Source organism: Perca fluviatilis, chromosome 11, assembly GCF_010015445.1.
Source record: "Perca fluviatilis chromosome 11, GENO_Pfluv_1.0, whole genome shotgun sequence".
Lineage (NCBI taxonomy): Eukaryota > Metazoa > Chordata > Actinopteri > Perciformes > Percidae > Perca > Perca fluviatilis.
The window spans coordinates 7118262-7140119 of NC_053122.1; the positions used below are offsets into that span (position 1 = coordinate 7118262).

At 41.5% G+C, this 21858-nt stretch overlaps 1 protein-coding gene across 1 annotated transcript in view; it reads right to left on the reverse strand.

Annotated features, from left to right (window-relative positions):
• Window positions 1-21858, reverse strand: part of cdh6 (cadherin 6) — an 87062-nt gene that overhangs the window by 41653 nt on the left and 23551 nt on the right. The window contains 1 exon segment of the mRNA XM_039816555.1: window positions 12276-12619. Within this exon segment, the coding sequence (XP_039672489.1) occupies window positions 12276-12494 (219 nt within the window). The 5' untranslated portion in view covers window positions 12495-12619.

Here is a 21858-nt window from a genome sequence, read left to right on the forward strand (position 1 = left end):
TCCAAAACACTGGTGAAGAACACCAAGAGCAATTGCCAGGAATTGAGTTTTCATTAAAAGAGAACTATGACTGGTGTATTAACTGTAAGCCAAATTAATTAGAGCACACACAAGGCCATATGACCAGTTGCTGAGAAGCATTTAAGAAGCGATTCTTTTCCAACGGAGTCTGCCCCCACAGTATGGGTTTTTAATCACATGGAGCTGAGTGGTCAGCTCCTCAGCTTCTTTCCACTCATACCAACGAGCCTCGATGGGAAAAAAACCCACTGCTGACTCACAGCCTCTTCTTCTTCCTCATCAAAAAAAAGAAAGAAAAAAAAATCACAATCTGCAGAGTTGGCTTGTTGTTTTGCTGGGTTGTCAATGAGAGGATTCTCCTATCAACTTAATATCTCTGTTCCCACAGAAGCTCTGTTCCTCAGAACCAAAAAAAAAGAAGCTATGTCCCAGGTCTGCATAATCTACTGATGCAATAGCAATGCAGAAACCCTCTGAAACGTGGCTACATTCTGTTTGACATACCTCTTTCGTGATCTGACCAAACAGACCGAAGGTTTTGCCCTTCGTCACCTATCCGGCCATTGGTTTTGACAGTTTTCTTTTGAATCGGTGCCCTGCCTCATTGTGCTTCTGCTTAGGTTGACATGCATTTCAATTGGTTTACACCCAAGTATCCAAAAGATGGGCAACAAATGTACAGAGAAACCAACAGAAAGTCCAAGGTGTTGGGCCACAAGACGCTGCCAGAACAGCTTCCGTAACCCTTGGCATCCGTTCCACATAGCCGAGGTCCTTATAACCTCCGATTTATTCAGTGGCATGAATAGTCCTGGTGTTGTGCCCAAACTGACGGCTGTTTCCACGTTTGAAAAAACGAGCCAATCACAGCTTTTCCTTAAACGCAAGACTATGTAAGAAGAAAAAAATAAATGTCCCTGTTACAAATTAAAAGCTGAATTCATGTTTGTGCATTTAGACATCTTTTGGATCAATATGTGTTATGAGTTTAGTAAAATTTGATGATGTGTCCAGTTTTTTAATTTATGACAATTTCAATAGCTTTATTAATTTTAATAGTTACTTACGTAACCCTTTAGCTTATGTTTTACTGATTTTAGGAATATAAAGTATTTGAATGACCAATGTCGGCACTTGCGGACCATTTCTATTGCAGAGTTCAAAGGGTTAAATGTAAAAGGGCCATTGACAAATGAGTAATTTCATTTGACATGAAATTACAGCAGATTTTAGCAACAGTGGCTCAAAAGCCTTGCGAATGGAGTATACTTGTAGGTATGAAACAAATACTGCAAAGCTGCAATACCCAGATTAAAAAGATTCCCCTAAGGGAGACTAATGATTTTAATAAAACTTAAAGGTCCAGTGTGTAACGTGTTTAGTTGTTCATTATCAAAATCTGTGTTGCCCATTCACAAAATTGTCCTTTTTCATGAATATTGACCACCACCATCAATTCCAAGAATTCCTTTTGGCTTGAAATTTTACGTTTGCATTCGCATTAACTCGGGTAGACGCTCCATATTCATGCTCCATTTTCATCAAATACGTTAGCCGGTAAGGGACATACAGGACATACTGCTCCGCCTTTGGCGTTTTCGCTGTCACATGATAAACTCACAGGTGCTGCTAATGCTGCTAATGGGTATCGTAGCTTCCCGGCCCCGGCAAGTTCGAAGAAGGAAACATGGAGGACCACACGTATTCAAAATCCAAATTTCAGGATCAGGAGTCTTCTTCTTCTTCGTCCAGAAAAAGAAAAAGGATATTGAAAAGAGCAAGAGCCCGGCTTTTTGAAGCGTGAAGGCTACCGTAGCTGTAATACGTACTTTGAACTGCGTGGTGCGAGAGAGTTGATTGAGATATATATGATCTCAACGCTAGATGGGAGAAATTCCCACACGCTGGACCTTTAAGTCTCGGCTGGACATCGACTGTTGCGGATGATAAATGATATTGGGAACAACCAAACCCGCTCTAAACTTAATTCTGTACACCTCTGATGAGACTGAGGGGATAATTAGACTCTTCCACACTTGCACCATATTTCAAAGACAGCAGAAAGCTTCTTTTTTTCCCCCCTCAGGGTCTTTCTGGCTCTCTGCTGATAACCCCCCACTTAACCACACACACACACACACACATACACACACACACACACACACACACACATAAAATAACATTGCCAATCAGCAGTGTCGAGGAATGGGTCACACTTCATCTGCCTGGCTCTGCTGTATGAACAGGAAAAATGGTGTCACCGACTAACACATATAGACGATGTTTTGTGTATTCATAAACCATTGATGTGCCATGAAAACCTTTTGAGCCACTTTATTATATATTTTTCACATAGTCCATTTTTTCCAGCTTCTTCTCTCCTGTCGCACCTTTTTCCCCTCCACCTTTCAGAGGGTCTTCATAATTTTTTTCCTGAGCCTGTGAGCCACACGAGGTTTAAGAGATGCAGTGATAATGCAGCATGAGCACGCAGCATGTGTCTCATTAAACCCGTGGGAGGATTCAACACTATCACTTTTTCAAGAGGAGAGCGGGCAGAGGTGACCGTGTCACTGATCTCACCTTTTAAAATGCTCTGTTTTCTCTTCACTTCTCTCGTTAGCGCTCTAGTTGTGAAGGATTGTTAGGAAGGTAAAGGGTCAACTCGCCCAAATGAGGAAAAACAGTTTCTCATTGCTTGGAGTTTCAATTTTTCAATCTTTTAAGATATAGACCTATTTCACGGCAGACATGTTGACATGTCATAGTAGGAGAAGCACAGGTGTATTCAAAACCATTACTGATGGCTGCATTCCACTTAGGAGAGACCCTGGTATTAAACCATTACTGATGGCTGCATTCCACTTAGGAGAGACCCTGGTATTAAACCATTACTGATGGCTGCATTCCACTTAGGAGAGACCCTGGTATTAAACCATTACTGATGGCTGCATTCCACTTAGGAGAGGCCCTGGTATTAAACCATTAATGATGGCTGCATTCCACTTAGGAGAGACCCTGGTATTAAACCATTAATGATGGCTGCATTCCACTTAGGAGAGACCCTGATATTAAACCATTACTGATGGCTGCATTCCACTTAGGAGAGACCCTGGTATTAAACCATTAATGATGGCTGCATTCCACTTAGGAGAGACCCTGGTATTGTGCATGCTGACTCACTGAAATAGTGCTTTTCCTACTATGAAAAGTCAAAAATGTCTGCTGTGAAAAAGGTCCATTTCTACCTCTGAAACGTCTGCTGCTTCTCAAATCCCCAAATCCCAAATCCCAAAACAGAGTTGACAGGAGTTTTAATTTGTCCTGCTCAAAGCATTGCAATGGAAAACCCACTGGTAAGTTTACATGCACACTAAAATTCCATTATTATTTCAAATATGACAATATTCCGAATTTGATACAGGTCATGTTAACAGCATATCCATTCCGTTTGAATTTTCCGACTTAAGGCCTTTTTCCGATTTTAGCATTTTCCTATTAAAACATTTGTGGGATAGGCGGCTGTTATTCTGGTTTTAGAAGCATTCTTCGTACATGTATACAGCATTCGGAATATGCGTCTCAGTGTGGGTTTTAACCACAGTTTGTGACAGTTCATGGCCTCTTGGCCATTTACGGCTTATGGTCAGCTCTGTGCGTTGTACACAAACCTACCAGCCAACAGTTTGCAGGGCTGCGGTAGAGATGTACGCTCAAAGACTAAAAGGAGAAACACAGCTACTTCTAAACATTCAGAAAGACTTGGGTTTCAACAGTTTTTTTAATCTGATTCACAATAACGACATTTTTAAGAAGGTGGTTGAAGAAGCGAAAGAGGGATTCTGTGTTTGCACTGTCAAACAATTCCACCACTGGTGGAAAACAAATCCTGTTTTGCACAGCTGCATGTAAACGGGAACATTAGTGGAATATTCACTTTCGTTAGCCATGTAAACATCTTAGTAGGAATATTGTCTTTTGGGGAATTAGTGCAAAAACCGGAATATTAAGTGCATGTAAATGTAGACAGTGTCTCAGTGAGTACACTTTTAAGTTCACAGTATGTCCTGGTTTCCTGGTCATCATATTCAGGACATGATGTTCACACTGTACATAATAACCTGGATAAAATATATCTGTATACATGGCTGTTATAGTATTTTCTGATCATCTGCAGCGGTGCAGGTGTGTATGTATGCATGTCTCCAAACTCAGCAAATGTCATGTCATTTCAAATCAACGTCTGTGTCAATGTTTGTGTACTAACTGAGTTACCTCAACAGCTGAGGACGAACTCTGTGGACTCTGCCGGGTTCAGGGTCTCCATCTTTCAAAGGATTTTGGGGCATGTTTGCCTTTACTTGATATCAAGGGAGAGTTGACAGAAGGGCTGCACGTTCAGCACATTACCTCCAACGTTATTTCATTCATAACAACTGAAATATCAAATAACATCACAATTGACTTTATCATTTCTGGTTCAAATATTCTGCTTCAAGTGTCTGACAGTGAGGAAATAGTACTAAATGTTACCGTTTCTATTCAACTGTGAGCGTAAACTCGGCTTAACGTCTTTACTGTTCCTTCTTGAGTCAACATGCGGTGTTACCGTTTCAATCTCTACTTCTCTTTCTTCTGCCCCCTCACCTCTTTGTCTTCTTAAAGCTGACTTCTTGTTCTGTTTCTTTTCTTTTGTGCTACCTCCTGTCCTCCTTTTCCTGTTTATTCCCAACATTGCAAAACCTACATCTCCTCTGTTTCTTCCTCTCTTCCCTCATTTCCTTTGCTCCCCTCCCCTTGTCCTCCCTCCCACTCACTCTCTGCCCTTCTTTCCCTCCCTGCCTCTCTCCTTTTGATCTTTCTCTCCAGCAGTGTTCAGTCTGATTTGATCTGTCAGTCTGCAGGGCTGCAACACCTCCATGCTTTCACCTAACACGAGCTGACGAAGCCTGCGAACATTTCACCGCAGCACTTTTCCAGAACAGAGTAGGCTTTCTGGAGTCCTTACGTGTCCCAGATCGCTGTCTCTCCACTGACATATTTCCACCATACAATCACCTCCAGGCTGACAATGGTACCACATTTATTTGGTACTACAGAAAGACTTCTTCTGCTCATTGCTGTTTCTAACTTTTATTGAAAAACCCTGCAGCAGTGGGCTTTACTGTGGTGGTAGGATCCAGAGATCTGGGGTTGCACACACTTGGACTTTATCTTGTAAGTGGAGCAAAACCAACGTACTGTATTTATATGTAAAGTTAAAAATTCAGACGGATACATTATAGTCTTCTTTACCACTGTAATAACCGTAGATGACATTAAACACAAGCGGGGCATTCTCCTTTACCACAAACGTGGAGAATGAACATCGTTCTGTCCAAGGACTGTAGAATGTGCACCTGACTTTTGGGATGATATTATAGAAATCGTTGTCAGTAAATCATTTAAATACTGTGACTTGATCACACATAATTCTGCCTGAGCTATGTGAGAAAACAAGACATGAAATTTTAGGATGGTTTTGAATTAAGCCTCTTTTCACGCATAGTTCCCGGTAAATTAAAGAGTATGGCAATGTCGGAATAGATGGGGCAAGGGACAGATCAACAGATGGCGGTGATGCAACACGTATGGATGCCAACCCAGAAGAAGAAGAAGATGGGAGCATGGCCGGATGTGTGTGTGTGTGTGTGTGTGTGTGTGTGTGTGTGTGTGTGTGTGTACGCGGTAGAAGAGATCTCTTCTTATTTTCAGGAACATGGCGGGCGAGGAGCTGTTTTTATCCGGTGCCAAAGTTCTCGTAATGTGTATAATATTCAACGTTTGTGAAAGAGCTGGCGTAAATGCTTAACCGTGAACATGTAGCAGATTCAAATACGGCCTCGTTGGAGTCTTGACTTGGAGTCTGTGATTGGTTTGCTCTCTCCACGTGAAAGCGTTTTTTCATCAGATGGACATTAACTCTTTACATGCTTGTCCAGGCACAGGCGCAGGCGTTCCAGCGTTTCCCCTGAAGGGTTAGCAGGTCTTGAGGTGCAAAAGTGACTATATAGATTTCCCTGAGTATTGATCCCTGCTCCCATTCACCCCATGCAGGAGATGTTCCTGAACATTTCAGGGATAGACTGCGTGTGAGAGAGGGGCTTGAGAGAAAGAAAGGAAGTTGGCACTGTTGACTCCAGCAGAAAAAGCGCGCAAGTAGGTCGGGGGTGGAGAGAGGCTGAGGGAAATGCCTACCCTGCTTTTGATTTCGATAATCAAAATCAATTTCAAAATCATGACACTCTTAATTATTACCCGTATCAATGACGGGCATAACTACGAAAATAAGTCCCAAGTTGCCTGGTTGCGGCTAGAAGGGATACAGCTAGGGTGACGACCAGGGACGGACTGGGGCTAAAAAACAGCTTTCTCCCAAATAGGCCCATCATCCGGCCATTCGCTCCTAGCCATGCGTGACACTAGCCAGGATGTCCTGATACTATGCCACAATACTGTAGCCTATCAGACAAGGTATTCACAGCAAGTAACGTCTCAAAACGAATGATAATGATAATTGGGGTTGTGTTTATTAGCCATTTGCGGTTGGTACCATCTTTACAACTAAACACTCTCTGTAGAGACAGGTGGTTAGGCTTTTGCTGAGGGTGGTAAGCAAAAAATTGTTCCAGGCTGTGACTATCTGACTTGGGCCGTGTGAAATATTGTGATGTAGAGCATCCTGGGACATCCTGGCACTACCCTGCATTGAATAACCTATTTAATATTTTGTCAATGTCATATTACACTTTTGATTCATATTAAGGCTGTGAAATGATGAAAATGACTAGGCCCTATCAATTTTGTCTGTGAAGCTTTCACAAACAACCACCAGGGTGGTATTTCAGAAAGCAGGTTTAGTGAAAACTCTGAGTTTTTTAACCCTGAGATGAGGGTAACTCTGGGTTTTCTGTTTCAGAAAGAGAGGTAACTTCACCTCAGAGTCAGTTACTATGGTAACTTCACCTCAGAGTCAGTTACTATGGCAACTGAGCCTGTGAACCCAACCTGGTCGGGAGCAGGTTTTCTTCAAGAAGTTTCTCTCAGTCTCCTCCCTCTGACACAGCACTCTTTCATTTCCTCATTCATTCATTCAGTCTGTATCAGGCGCATTTTAGCGCAGTTTGTTATCGGCATGAATAAAAAAAAAAAAATGTTGGTTTATTAACCATGTTAGGCAGACTAGCCTATAAAACATTTTATTTCTCAAAACATGGCATTTCCTTTTGTCTACGATCCCGTTGATGAAGAAGCTGCTTTACCTCGCAGAGAGTTAAACATACGTCGGGAGATGATATTGAAGCCCCGACATTTTAATTTTCAGATAATTTCATATTTGAGCGGTATCGTTTTTCTTCCCAGTCGATCAGTTATGTAGCCTACTCCTTATCCGTCCTCATATCACTAATGTCGCCCATGCTCTTACATCCCAGCAGATTATCGCATTACTGTTTTTTTGCAAACGGCATTTGCCTTTACAACATTGGTGATGTGGAGCATTTTAGTAAAGTCACTGTAGCAAAGCGCCGTCAGAAGAGTGTGACTCGATCTGAAACGTATTTTAAACGTTTTTAAAAGGAGTTCCACAGTATTGCAGGTGAATGATGTAAACCCTTTGAAATAAACGATTATGGATTATAATTCTGATAATGATGGTGCTGCAGCCTCAGAATGGGATTAGGCGTAGTACTTTTTCGCCTGCAGGATTGCACCTAAATGACATAGATTATAGGTTCAATACCATTTCACCAGTAATATTAGGCTATAGGGCCTACTTATGATTAAATATGATATACACTATATTGGAATATACGCATTTACTCTAGCAGCAATTTTCTCCCACGCAAATTCTCTCTTTTGCAGCAGCCGCTGTTTTTTTTTTGTTTTTTTTACTCGCTGTTTGTGCGCATGAGTATTTCCGCCGACCCGTTTGTTTGTGGTTGTTGCCATGGTGAATCGTAGAATCATGGCTCCATTCATGCTGCCTTTTTATTTTGGTGGTGCACGTGCATTAACCTACTCCGAGTTGATTAAACCAACTCATATCAGCTGTTCTGAAACCGAAAACTCAGAGTTTCCCATCTCAGGGTAAATCATCTCAGACCTCAGGGTCAGACTCAGAGTCTGTTAAACCTTCTACCTGAAATACCACCAGGTCTTTGCCAGTTCCACAATAGTAAAGGAAAAACTGCACTCTGATGGAAGACAGACAGAAAGTGAAAGCTAGGATTTTTGGTTACATTTGGTGAATTATTTCCCCCCCTTCGCACGTTTACAGTGGTACCAATGCATGCCTGACGTTTTCCCATTTAAGTCAATACCATAATCTTCATTCTAGCCGCAAAAGTGAGCTCACTACAACCTCTCATATAGGACAAAGTGAAATCGCAGTCAATCCCGCGATTCAGTTCTAACGCGTTTAATGTTTCAAATTAACAGAAATGATTAAATACGTTAAGTTTGACAGCACTAAATGGCACGATCATTTTCATAGTCATGATGCACACTCATGTTGATAGCTGACTGTAATTTGCTAAGATAGGGATAAAAGCGGCCTATTATAATGTGCCCTGCTCCTGGCACTCCTATTAGCGCCCCCTGCTGTTGGCTGTTAATATCGCTTAATTAGACTTTCTTTGTGCCGACGGCCGTCGGTTGGACGGCTGTTCTGGACTTTTCCCGAACGCACAGATTGTCAGTCCTTCCTTGGTGACAACAGTTACATTAAGATTAGGCACAAAAATGACTGAATTTAGAAAAAAAGATTGCGGTTTGGGTTAAAACACTCCTGAGCAACGAACAGCGCGTTTCCTGGGTGAAAGTAGTAAAATGATATCATTAAAAGATATTAGATTTTGCGTAACTTCCGGCTGTAACTGTATCCCTTCTAGCTGCAACCAAGTTGCCTAGATCACAATCTTTGAAGTTCTGGATGATCATAGTTGACTCTACACATGAATGCACCACACACGGACTCAAAGCTACTTGTGTTACTTGATTTGTCTTCCTGTTCCGAGTCCTCGTATACTGGGGGGGGGTTTGGCTTGCCAGACATGGAGCTGGATTGGAGCATGATGAACTCAACTGAGGCCTAGAGTTGTTTGTTGTTTTTTTACTGTTCTTACAGGAAAGGGATGATGTCAAGCAGAGGGAGGATACATGCTTGCTGTGTAACTGAATATTAATACACTGGATCACTACTGGGTACATATTCGGTTTTAGACGATTCTTAAATGTCTACAATCCATGGTATCAGGAGTTAAAAAAAATGAATAAAAAAGTGACGATAATGTTTGCCCCCGTCCCTGCTAATCTGTCTCTAAACCATATTGTTGTCACCAACACATATCTGTATCTGAAGCACCCAGCAGGACCCCTGCTGTGACGGCAACACCCCAGCAGGGAGGAAAGTCTGCCGACTCTGTGGCGCTTCTCTCGGTGTTTACCTCACTCGTGGCAAACTCCTGTTTGTTTCAAAGCTTTTGCTTTGTTTTGTGCTGTCAGACGGCAGGCTTCATACAGAGCAGCAAGCACAGCTCCCAGCATCTGGCTGCTGATCAAACAGCACAGCTCCATTCTGCACTGTGGGCTAACTTCACTAATAGGCCTACTAGTGAGCATCTCCTCTAGATATTAAACAGAGCAGATGGAAAATCCCTACGTAACCCCGCTATGTCTGCACAGGATACGGTAACACTACACACCTTATCATTACCAGTGCAATAATATATCAGCAAACTGCATGTTTCACGTACAGCTTCAATAAGGGCCTTAAAAAGATGGATTTTATGGCTGCAAATTCACTACAGAGGTCTGTGTGGATTTCTAGGGCTAACTCCCGCCGACGCATAATTGCGACAAATGTCGATTGTAGATTGACGTAAAAGTCGCATCAAATCCGCCTCGGTTGTTTACACTGCGGCCGCATTGAAAAAAATCAGATGTGGGTCTGATTCAGGACCACATATGGAAGTGGTCTAAATCTGATTTGGAAAAATCTGATCTGGGCAAGATTTGAGTGTTCACACTACTTCTGAAGGAGTCTGACCTGTATTGTGTGAACAGTTCTCACTTCATTTACTATTGTACGTGGCGTTTATCTTTTGCAGGGTGCAAATTTTCCACCGAAACAAGTTAACATTTGCAGTAGTGGTGGGCGAATCGATCCAAAATATTGATAATATCGATCCCAACGTTGGTATTGATATTGATCAATACCATTGTAATGAGATCCATAATTTAGTTTCAGTTTCTCTCCAGTGTGCAGCGCTGCGGATCATCAAAGAGGCGACCTGTCTGTCTGGGTCTGTGTAAGTGCCGCCGCATTAAAGTGGTTAAGTCCTGTCACAGCGCGGAGCAGGCCCACTTTGCTCCGCCTCCCCCACTCTTGTGAGTTGATGTTTTACCGTCACGTGACTCAGCGGCGCCAGGCAAACAAGCAAGCAAGCAGCCAGGCATGGCAGTGGCCAGCACCACACACACACACACACACATGCAGGACAGAGACGGAGCAAGAAGAATGGCAGAGAGGAAGAGAAGCGCCGTGTGGCTATATTTTCAGGCCGAAAATGAAACCACGACAAGCTGTATAATTTGTTAAAAGGCTGAAAGATACAGTGGTAACATAACACATGTATTCAAGCATATGCAAATTCTGTCCTTGGTTTTAACTTATTAATAATCCAAACGTAAAATCATAAAAACACTTAGGGTAAAGGTCATGGAAATTCATCCATCTTTACATTGGCCCTGTATTTACTTGGTTTCTGATCCATACCAAATAGTGCAGTATGGCACACCACTACTTTGCAGCTCTAGAATTTTTCCCTTTGAAAAAAGAATGAATTATATAAATGCAAATGTGGTTGTGTCTTTTTAAGAGTGAGAATACTGAGACAGAAATGTGATATGTGGATCTTATGGAAATGGTGGGAAGTATGCAGTGATATGCAACATATAACATACTTAGGATAACAATGAGAGGATGAGGACTATAGTACTGACATTAACACATGAACCACACTGTCACTATGTACAGTCTCTGTGCATGCAAGATGAGAGAATCAGGAAGACACCTTCCTGATTTATTCACTTCACACTGCACACTCTGTCTTTGTGCCTATCCTGCCATTTTCTTCCTGTCACAATCTCTACATCTTTGCCCTGAATGCGTATACTGCACAGCGCAGTCACCAACATAAGTTTTGCAAAAAATATCACACCGGTGCAATTTTAGAGATTCTATTTGTGTTGTGAAAACTTCTCACGGTGGCACGGTGAGGAAACGCGGCTGCAGCAGCGCCGCTTACAGAGCTCTGACACACATCCAAAGTTACCGAAAATACATGCTGTGTTCAGGGTACTCTGCACTGCATTTGGGAGAAAGTCCCTAAAGCCCCTGTGTGTACAATGTTTGTGTGAGTAGAACCATATTTTAGATTACTTTGGTGGTATACGTTTTTGTCTGTAGAAAATGAGTGTATCAGCAGGTCTTGCTGTTCGTAAATCTTTATTTTAAATAGGACCACTGATGGCGCCAAAGTAATTTTTTTTAAATTCAAATCCTACTCAACGTGGCTTTAGCTTCAAGTAGTGAAAGTACAGCTTCATGCAGTAAAAGTACAGCAGTATTCTTAGCTTCATGTAGTAAAAGGAAGTTTTCGTTGCTTCAACGTTTTTTGGTCATTTTTTTCATCACAGGGTTTTCCCGCCTTTTTTCAATTTTTTGGGGCTTTTGCAACACTTCTTGCAATAGTGTTGTTGCCTTTTTCAATGTTATTGTCTATTGTTTTCGTGGATATTCACCATTACTAATAATGTAGTACTGATTAATAGGGGAGCGTGCCTATGTTCCCACATTTCTATGTTTTTTTTCAAAATTAGGCCCTATGTTCCCACATTTCCTTTTTCATAAATTTGTATCAGATTTTTATCCCCCTTTCTCCCAATTTGATAGCCAATTACACCCAACCTATTACCCAGTAGCAATGGACTACAGATGGAATGTAACCATAACCCTAACATAGGGTCTAATTTTAAGGAAAATCTTAGAAATGTGGGAACATAGGGCCTAATTTTCAGTGAAAAAAAAATTCTTAGAAATGTGGGACCATTGGGCTGTGGGAACATAGGGCTTACCCCAATCAATAGAATATGGGACTATATCAATGTTCACTCACTGTGAGTAAAAATGGAGGCGGTGGCACGGTGCTTACCTTGCCAATGTACTGGTAGTCGCTGCCTGTGTACTCCTCCTGCAGGAAAAACTGGTTCCACATCCAGCCGCGTCTCACTCTTTTGAGCAGCTTCTCTCCTCTGATCGCTGCGCCAGTTTTCTCTCCATCTACTGTCTCTCTTCTCCGTCCGTTCAAAGACAAAGCATCCAGGGACAGGCCAAGACACAGCCATACAATGCCCAATGAGATAGTCCTCATTTTATCTGGAGGGGGTGTAGGATGCACTGGTCACAGATGTTTTATCTTCCAAACTGGATCACCTTGAATTGGGAGATGGCTCTATCAGTCATAGTCCTTCAGGTTTTGACGGACTGGGGAAGGGGCTGTAAAAGAAGCAGAGCGACAGTAATGAGTACATGGCTGGGCTAAACACTGCAATTCTGACGAGGTACCCCCGAGGTTTCCACAAGTTAAATTTAAGGCTTTTTAAGACCTTTTTAACACCATTTAGAATGAAATATAATACCAACTTCATGAACATACTGGCAAAGGTAGATAGGGTATCATGGAATATCAGAAACGATTGTAGGCTATACAAATAATTGTTTTTAAGTACTTGAAGTTAATACAACATTTTATTGTAGTACTCAATACATACATGCTTTGTGACGATAGGAGTTATTTATTCTTATGAAAGGGCAATACAAACGTTAGACCTTTGTGAACGATATTTAAGACTTTCTAAAGAAAAAGAAAGCTTTTTAAGGCAAGACATTTAAGACCCCGCGGGTACCCTGTCTGAGGTCCATATTGAATAAAAGCCCCTTCACACTAGAAAAAGTGATCCGGTGATTCGCCGCAGGGTCGTACGGCGGTGGGAGTGTCACTTAATTTGCCCATTTTGGTGACGTCCTGTGTTCTTTAACCCCCCAAAGTATCACAAGTAGGGCTGCTCGATTACGCAAAAAAATCATAATCACAGTTACTTTGGTTAATATTGAAATCAGGATCATTTAACAATATTAGTTATTGACTTTTGGAAAGACGTTTGCGTTTATTGAACTTAAAAAAAAAACAGTGAAACAGTTAAAGGTGCTGTAGGTAGGATTGGGAAGATCCAGGACTTAGCTAAAGAATTTGAACATCGACAACTTCTCAGTCCCTCCCCCCTTTCTGCTAAAGGCCAAAACGGTATCCTAAGCCCCTCCCCCCACAAGGGAGAATGAATGCATGTGCAGTGATTGACACGCAGTTAGACACCCCCCGGCCCTGTTTGGTGCATCTGAACATCTGTAGTGCGATCTTTGCAAATCACACTACAGGCTGTAGGTGGTGCCAGAGGAGCCAGATTATTTTATTTTTTTTAAATGTAGTTCTACTGGAACATAGGGTCAGTTTCAACAAATATGACAGAAAGTTAGTTTTATAAGTCTTACCTACTGCATCTTTAAACAAATCAACAGTGAAAACCCCTTGAACTTGGAAATTTCCCTTCATACTTTTACAGTTGAACTTTTTGAATTCCCCTTTCAGAACACAAGACAAAAATAAGAGGTTACTCGCAAGATGCAATGTGCAAAATCTTCGTTATTTCTTGATTACTTTGTTTCTGTGATCGTTAGGAGCAGAAATTGAAATCACAAATTGCACAGCCCTGAGCAAATGTAGACTTTATATTACACAGTTTTCCGTCAGATCGTTTTTAAAGATCTCGACATTTCCCGACCGCACTCGAAGGCATTTTCACACAGAAAGAGAGAAGGACGGTGCTTGGGTTTCGATTTTCGTTACCCTCATAGTGTATTCTAACACTTTGTCATGTGGCAGCGCTAATGGGGATCTTTCCTGTTTACTGTACCGGACTCTCACACTGCCTCAAAACCGACAAGATTGATCGCCGGTTACATGCATGGAGAGAGAGAAATATGACTAATAGTAATTACAGCAGCGGGTATAATGGAATGACATGATGAACAGTGGCAATTATAGTAACAGTATAGATAAAGACACTAATTAATTTATAATAGTATATCAGGTGTTACGCTATTATTATCAGCTACAATGACCCTTAAGGGAATGAAAATAGAATATCGCTGCAAGTGGTTTTAAGTTACCACCATTAAAGCGCAGCAATCCTGCAGATGTTTGATGCATTCAAATAATGCTTTCCTTGACCAATGGCTACTCGCTTGCTTTTTCAATCGCTGTTGAGCTCCGTCAGTCAAACCCCTCCTGCAAATGCTTCAAATTAAAAGCCGACCGGCAAACGATGAATGATGTGTATAATTTGATCCCAGTTACCCAACAGCTACGCTAAATCAAAAGGGCCAAGTACCTTGGATGAACCTTTTCACGAAGAGTGAAAACTCAAATGAGACACCCACACAGTTCCACAGAGAGTTCTCTAAATCTCATAAACTCAAAAACAATTTGTACACGCTCACATATCCTTTTTTTTTACCCTGACAACGTGAAATATTCCCATTTACCACAGTTGTCTCTACATAAACACATCATCTTTTCGCCTGGCATAAAGAGAACAACGCATAAATGCACTCCCACTCCCACCGCCCGGCCGTACAGTCATTAGTGACACACGGAGAAAGCAATAGAGTCAGACTATCATTTGGCATTAACACAACAAAGGCAGAAATCCAATGAAAAGGCCACAGAGAGACTGTAATAATAAGAGCAGAGACAGAACATCACGACATCAGACAGGAGATGCTGACGAGGTTATGAAATATGAAAGGTAAGTGGCATCTTATCTTCACTAGCTACGACTACTGAACCTTTTATCAAGATGTGTGTTTACACAATGAGGAGTATATTATCACAATGTATTTTACATGATTAAGGTCATACTGAATACCTTTGTGCACAATTTCTATCTTCTGTAATTCTTTAAAGGTCCCATATCATGCTCATTTTCAGGTTCATACTTGTGTTTGGGGTTTCTACTGTAACATGTTTACGTGCTTTAATGTTCATAGAACACATTGTGTTTCTCATACTGTCTGTCTGAGTATAACTGTATTTGCCCTCTGTCTGAAACGCACCATTTTAGCGCCTGTCTCTTTAAGCCCCCATCCCAGAAAAAACACGGTCTGCTCTGATTGGTCAGCATTTCCGAGTCTTCTGCATCTACGCTCTCAGAGCCTCTGCACCGTCATTGCAGCCGGGAAATGACTGTTGCGGCACTGCAGCAGCACTTTCTACCTATATACAGTATAGCTGTGACATCACAACCGTACAGAAGTCCTGGCGGCTCGTTTAAAGGCACAAATACATTGTATTCTAAATACAGTCTGTGTGTATTACTCTGTGGATTGAGCATGTTGATACTTTCACAGTTATTATGTAACACCTCAACCTGTTTTATAATAAAAAAGACACGGAAATCTTACTTTTTACAATATGGGACCTTTAAGCATCTGCTGTCCAAGACATCCATCTCTCCATAGCCATCTCTTAGCAGATAGATTTGAAGACCTTTCTCTCTAAAGCTGCACTAATAGATGCTTTGATGTAAATGTATAAGGTGAGTTTAGTGATGAACCCACAGCAAATTATCACCAACTCTGCAGTTTGTTAACATAGAACCATTTGAGAAGCCATCATTAGAAACTGTTTAGAAAAGGGCAGGCACTAAATACCTGGCAGGTGATTGGATGAACCATCTGTCTACGTCACGCGGGCCGTTTGAACCATCGGTAAGCGGTTAGTTTAGAAAGGCATTAGTTTGAAGCCTGACAAGATGGATTTTCAGGCGCGACGGAATTTCCGCAGAATTTTCGCAGATTTTCTGCAGCTTTTCCGCAGATTTTGAAAACATTTAAATTAAACTCAGAATGTTAACACATGTCCACCACAAGCAGTAAGACAGTCCGCAGAATTCTGCAGATTTTCATTTTTGATCACAGCTGAAAACGAGAATTCAGCTGCCGTGCAAGGTATGCAGTTCTCAGCTTTATGGAGCATTTTAGCCCCTTTTAGCTCAATATGTTGGTTCTGCTCTTATCAACCTGGTTTCCAGCAGCAGCAGCAGCCAGGTGTTTTCAGCTAAAACGCGCTGATAAGCCTCTGTACACTACCTGCTCAGCAGCACTCAGCACAGAGACGCTGTTAGAGACGAGCTGGTGAACACAGTGGAGCATCCAGCAGCTTTGGGGCACGTTTAATTGACTGTGGCTCGTAGAAGTGCTTCAGAAACCTGCGTTAATTGGAGAAATCGGTAAGATTAAGAAAAGATTGATGACATGTTCTTCCATTTCTGGAGAGACTGATTAATGCTTGATGATTAAAAATAAGATTGTTTTGTTGTTGCCCACATGAAATCCATTGGGTTCAATCCAGGTTTAAATGTTTAATCATCACGTTTAGTGGTTAAATCTTGATATTTACTGAGTTAATCCTTTTCGGTTGAACCACGCATTAAGGTTTAAGGCTCATTTACAGAACGTTTCTCTCTCTCTGCTGCTCACAGGAAATAACATGTCATCTTAGTGCCGGTGTGAACTGGTTATATAGTCTGTAGGTGGGATTACACCAGTGGTTAAGGTGAATATTTAACAGAACGAGCATATCTCCTTCCCCTCTCTCCTGCATGCATCATTTCAGGATATAAATAAACGTTTCCCTCAAAAATGATTGACCACTGATGTAGTGGTTGTATAGCATCTGAAAGACACTTTCCAAAAAAAACTGCCTTTGTGCACTTAAAAACTGCACTGGATCAATAAATCCATACGCATTCATGTTGAAGGATCTGGAAGGAACGCATACACAGCAATTACGACACTGAAAGGAAATGTGCTTTTATCTTCCCACACAGAGCTCTGTTAGTGTCTTGCTGCAACAAGCAAAATGCTCATTTTTAATCTGAGCTACTTTCCATACAAATTTACGTCATTGCATTCAGTTGACACGGCACAGCAACACTTTGTTCACACCAGATCAATGTCACATTTTTAGGGTTCAGAACGACTTTTGGACGATAAAGAGTAGGGCTGGGTTTTAAATTTTTTTGATTCAAATCGATGTTCATTTTAATGATCTGATATTGATTTAAAAAAATCCAGATTTGATCTCTGTCTGTGTCATATGAAACTAAAAGACCTAAAGGAATCCATTGGTACCAACTATGTCATGCTAGCTTGTTGGAAAGGGGGTTAAGTAACGCTCCAAAGGTAGGCTACATTTTGGCGAGGGAAAAATGGGCATGGCCGTTTTAAAAGGGGTTGCTTTGACTGTCACCTCAAGATATCTGAATGAAATGTCACTCAATACTCACTGACCGTAGAGTCTAGAGCTGCACATTAATGTGTTGACTAATACATAAAAAGTACATTAATGCAACTGCCTTGGGGTCAATTCTTAATGTAAACAATATTACTTTAATAATGCACCCGGTTAGAGGGAACATTTGGAGAATCAAAACAATTGTAGAATCTCTTTCATATCCAAGCCAAATTGGTTTTGCAACGGAAATGTCCCAAATTGTAGGGTAGGGTAGGGTGTGGATGGCGCAGTGGATATGACACATATCTTTGGTGTGGGAGATCTGGGTTCAATTTCCAAAATATCCATATCTCCAAAGATATCAATACTGCAATGATATTGTAGTGTTGACTATTGGTGCTTTCACAAAATATTTACACAATGAGATTTTAGATAAATAATCATCAGTAATGTGGATATAATGACTAAGTGGGTAAAGGCAAATAATAGAACAGCTAGAACAGTCTGGTCACTTTACTGTAATGCAGCCTTTAAACCAGGAAAAGACAACACTTATGCCATATTACGATATTACGATTTCCAAAATCTAAGACGATATTTAATCTCATATCACGATATCGATATAATATCGATATATTGCCCAGCTCTACCCGTAGTTGCTCCAGAGGCATGTGGCCTCTGACATATGTAGCATTTGTAAGTCGCTTTGGATAAAAGAAATTGACTCAAATCGGGACCTTGTGAATCGGAATCAAACAGAGATGAAGTCCCTGAGCTAGAGTCCAAGTCAAGTCTCAAGTCTTTGAGCTAGAGTACACATATTTAGCATTCAGCTTGTGATGAATGGTACAGCAGCGGCCGGTGCCGTCGACACGTTTGTCGTCCTCCCTCACGTGTGGCTGTGCACAGCAGTTACGTTACATATTCCGTGTTACGTAGGTAGGTCAAAGGTTACGGTCAGCTCATCAGAAGTCCCGCATCTCGAGTCCGAGTCGAGTCTGAAGTCTTTTGAGGACGAGTCTCAAGTCAAGGCTGAAGTCACGACTCGAGTCCATCTCAAACTCGAGTCCCTATCTCTGGAATCAAATCGATTCAGGAAATCGGTGACGATACCCAGCCCTAATAAAGAGTGAAGTGCTTCTTTGAGGCCGACTGATTGATCAACTAACTAATGCTCAATTGTGAGCTGGCAGAGCTTGATTTGAAGAATAATCCACCACCATCAGTTCACATTTACAGCCCTAGGGTGCAGCCCTGATGTGCAACAGTGGTTTTCACCCTTTAGTCATCACAACACAACTGTAGCATAGCTTCTCCAGCATGGTTGAAGCACTGTAATTCCTGTAGTCCAATGAAACCATTCTCATATCCTGCATTGTAAAGATATTTAATAGTGATGCACCGAAATGAAAATTCTTGGCCGAAACCGAAAACCGAAAAAAGAGGAAACCAAGACCGAAAACCGAAACCGAAACACCGAAAGAAATTAAGCCAATTATTAGTACCATTGCATTTATGGCTATGACTGTGTACTAACTTTACTAAAATCAAGGCATTGCAATTGTATAAATTAATATTAAAGTTTAATTAAAAAAATATCTAGCAGAAATATGGCTACAATCTGATAGTCACATACAGTATACAGTAGCCTAAGAACAGAATAGCTTACCTATTGTTATTATTATTATTATTATTATTATTATTATTATTATTATTAATTGAGGCACTTTCTTGCAGGATTTCACTGAACATATCAGACAACGAGGGTGCATGCCCCTCATCTGGTGCAGAGAGACAAGTCTTTTTCTGCGCTCTGATCTCCTGCGCTGGGCGCTGCTCCGTCTCCGTCTCCACGCGGGTTCTCCGCATCCATCGCGGCCTGGATCATTTCTCGTGCGCCCTGCTTTATTTCCGCATCCAAGTAATGGTCTTTATAACGCGGATCAAGTACAGTCGCGATGAAGTGCAGAGGATCCGAATAGATCTCACTGAAACGTGTGCTGACAGACTCTAAGAGCGTACTTTTCATTGTTTTCACTCCGTGGTCCGTCTCAACCTCTTTGCTTAGGAGACGCTTTGCAGGTGGAACGGATCGGGTACTGACACACGTGCAGGTCGCGTTTTCTGTTTGCGTCATCACAACATTTTCGGCCGTATTGTTTCGGTGATAAAGGTATTTCGGCCGAAAACCGAAAATTTTCGGTGGCCGAATATTCGGTGCATCCCTAATATTTAATCTCCTTGATGTTATTGATGTTGTTGAAGCCCTTGACTGACAAATACCAAAGCAGTCTCCCTCGCTCTCTCCCCCCCGTCTCTTGCCCTTCCTTGTCTCTATCTTGCTCTGTCTAATGTTTCCTTTCCCGCTGTCTGCCTGTACTGCTTTAGTCCCATTAACTTGGCGCTGTATGAAAAGGCTTTAATTTAATCAGGTGAAGAACACACAGGAGACTGATTGATTCTGGCTGGACGCCTTCACTCGGTTTTTAACGAGCCTCAGCACTCCATTATTGTGCAGGGAAAGAGGCTGGAGCCTTCAAGTTTTCCGGTTCAAAGGGACTTTTCCCCCATCGCATAGTTATTCTAGTGTGTATGTGAATGTGTGTGAAGACACCAAGATGCTCTTAAAGCACTGCCGGCCTAAGACCAAACCCTAAAGAAGTTAGCACCAAAATCACAGCAGTTTACATCCACACTTATATTCCACTATTATTCCAATATTCAGAATTTGGTACAGACCACGTAACCAGCATATTCCATGTGGAAATTAACCATTTTCCGAGGCATGTGGGATATGCTGGTATTATTTGGGTTTTAGGAGCATTCTTTTGATACGTATAAAGCGCATTTGGAATACGCGTCTCAATTGGGGATTTACCGCAGTTTGCGGGAGTTTGCGGCAGTTTACGGCCTCTTGCCCGTTTACGGCTTACAGTCAGCTGTGTGCGTTGCAATGGTTGTTGTACACAAACCAACCAGCCAACAGTTTGCAAGGCTGCGGTAGCGATCCATAAAAAAGCCCACATTTCAGGTCGGAAGAAGACTTCTAAACTACTTCTATACATTATGAGAGACTTGACTTCGACGCCGATCTTTTCTAGAAGCTGGTTGAATGTTGCACGGTCAAACAAGTCCGCCACCGCTGGAGAACTTTCAAAGAACCCTACTTTTGCACGGCTGCATGTTAAATAATATTAGTGGAATATTCACTTTCATTAGGCATGTAAACAGCTTAGTCGGAATGTTGTCTTTTTTGGAATAAAGGCCAAACACGGAATATTATGTGCATGTGAACTTAGTCATAATAACAAACCAGCGACAGATCGTTTAATCGGTAGTGCCTGAAGGCAAGCCTTGATATTTCTCCATCACAAGTTAGAGGTCTTCAAGGAGAATACAAATTTCACAAAACAGTTCACAACAATTTAGGTCATGTTACTAAAAACCACATCAATTTTACATCGCTGCACATCATAAGCATACCAAAGTGTTTTAGAATGCCAAATGCGTCCATCCTTCCAGGCAAGGATTTCAAATCGTTTGGGTAGTAGTGAGTTCTATCACACTCCTATTGCTCATCATTGATCATTTTTGTTACATAGAATGAATACAGCTGATCTGCCTGATCTGTATTAACACTTTTATACAGTGGAAAAGAGTAAATATTTAATATGAACAATCATGCAGAGAAGTGTAGGCTGGATCTTAGAACAGCAACACCAAAGATTTGATTATACTGTATCTTGCCACACTGATTATTCCCCAACAGGCTTATTATGTGTGAAAATCATATTGGCTACTAAATTGGAAACTTTCCAAATACTCTGCTGTGATTCCTCTTTTATCCAAACGGACTTTGAAACATGTTGACAGGGTGTCGCTGTACAAATATCAGTGGAACTCTTGACACAACAAAAAAAAAATCTATCAGCAGTTGATCTTGAGCACCATCTGCTCAAAGGGCTTAACTGTACAAACTCAGCCACTGCAGTAACTGAATGTGAAGAAAGACTGCAGACACTGCAGTGATTAGTCAAGCTAAGATTACAGGAGGAAATTAATAAAGAATGTTTAGGCCATCTTTCTGGCCACAGACACGGGGCTACCTTATACGCAAATGGGGTGGCAAGAAACTTGCTGAAGGAGCTGTGGCTCGCCTTCAGCTAGGCATGGGCTATGATGGTTAGATAACCGTCAGCAAAAATATCACGGTTCGACGTTTTACAGCTTTAACATGTATTATTTTGAAATGTGTGGGTACAAAAAAACTTATTTTCCATTGAACACGATGTATTTTTATTTTTAAACACACTGCACACAGGCAGGGAGAGGGATTTCTAAACTGCACTTTCTGTCCTTGCCAACTCGTAAAAAAAACGGT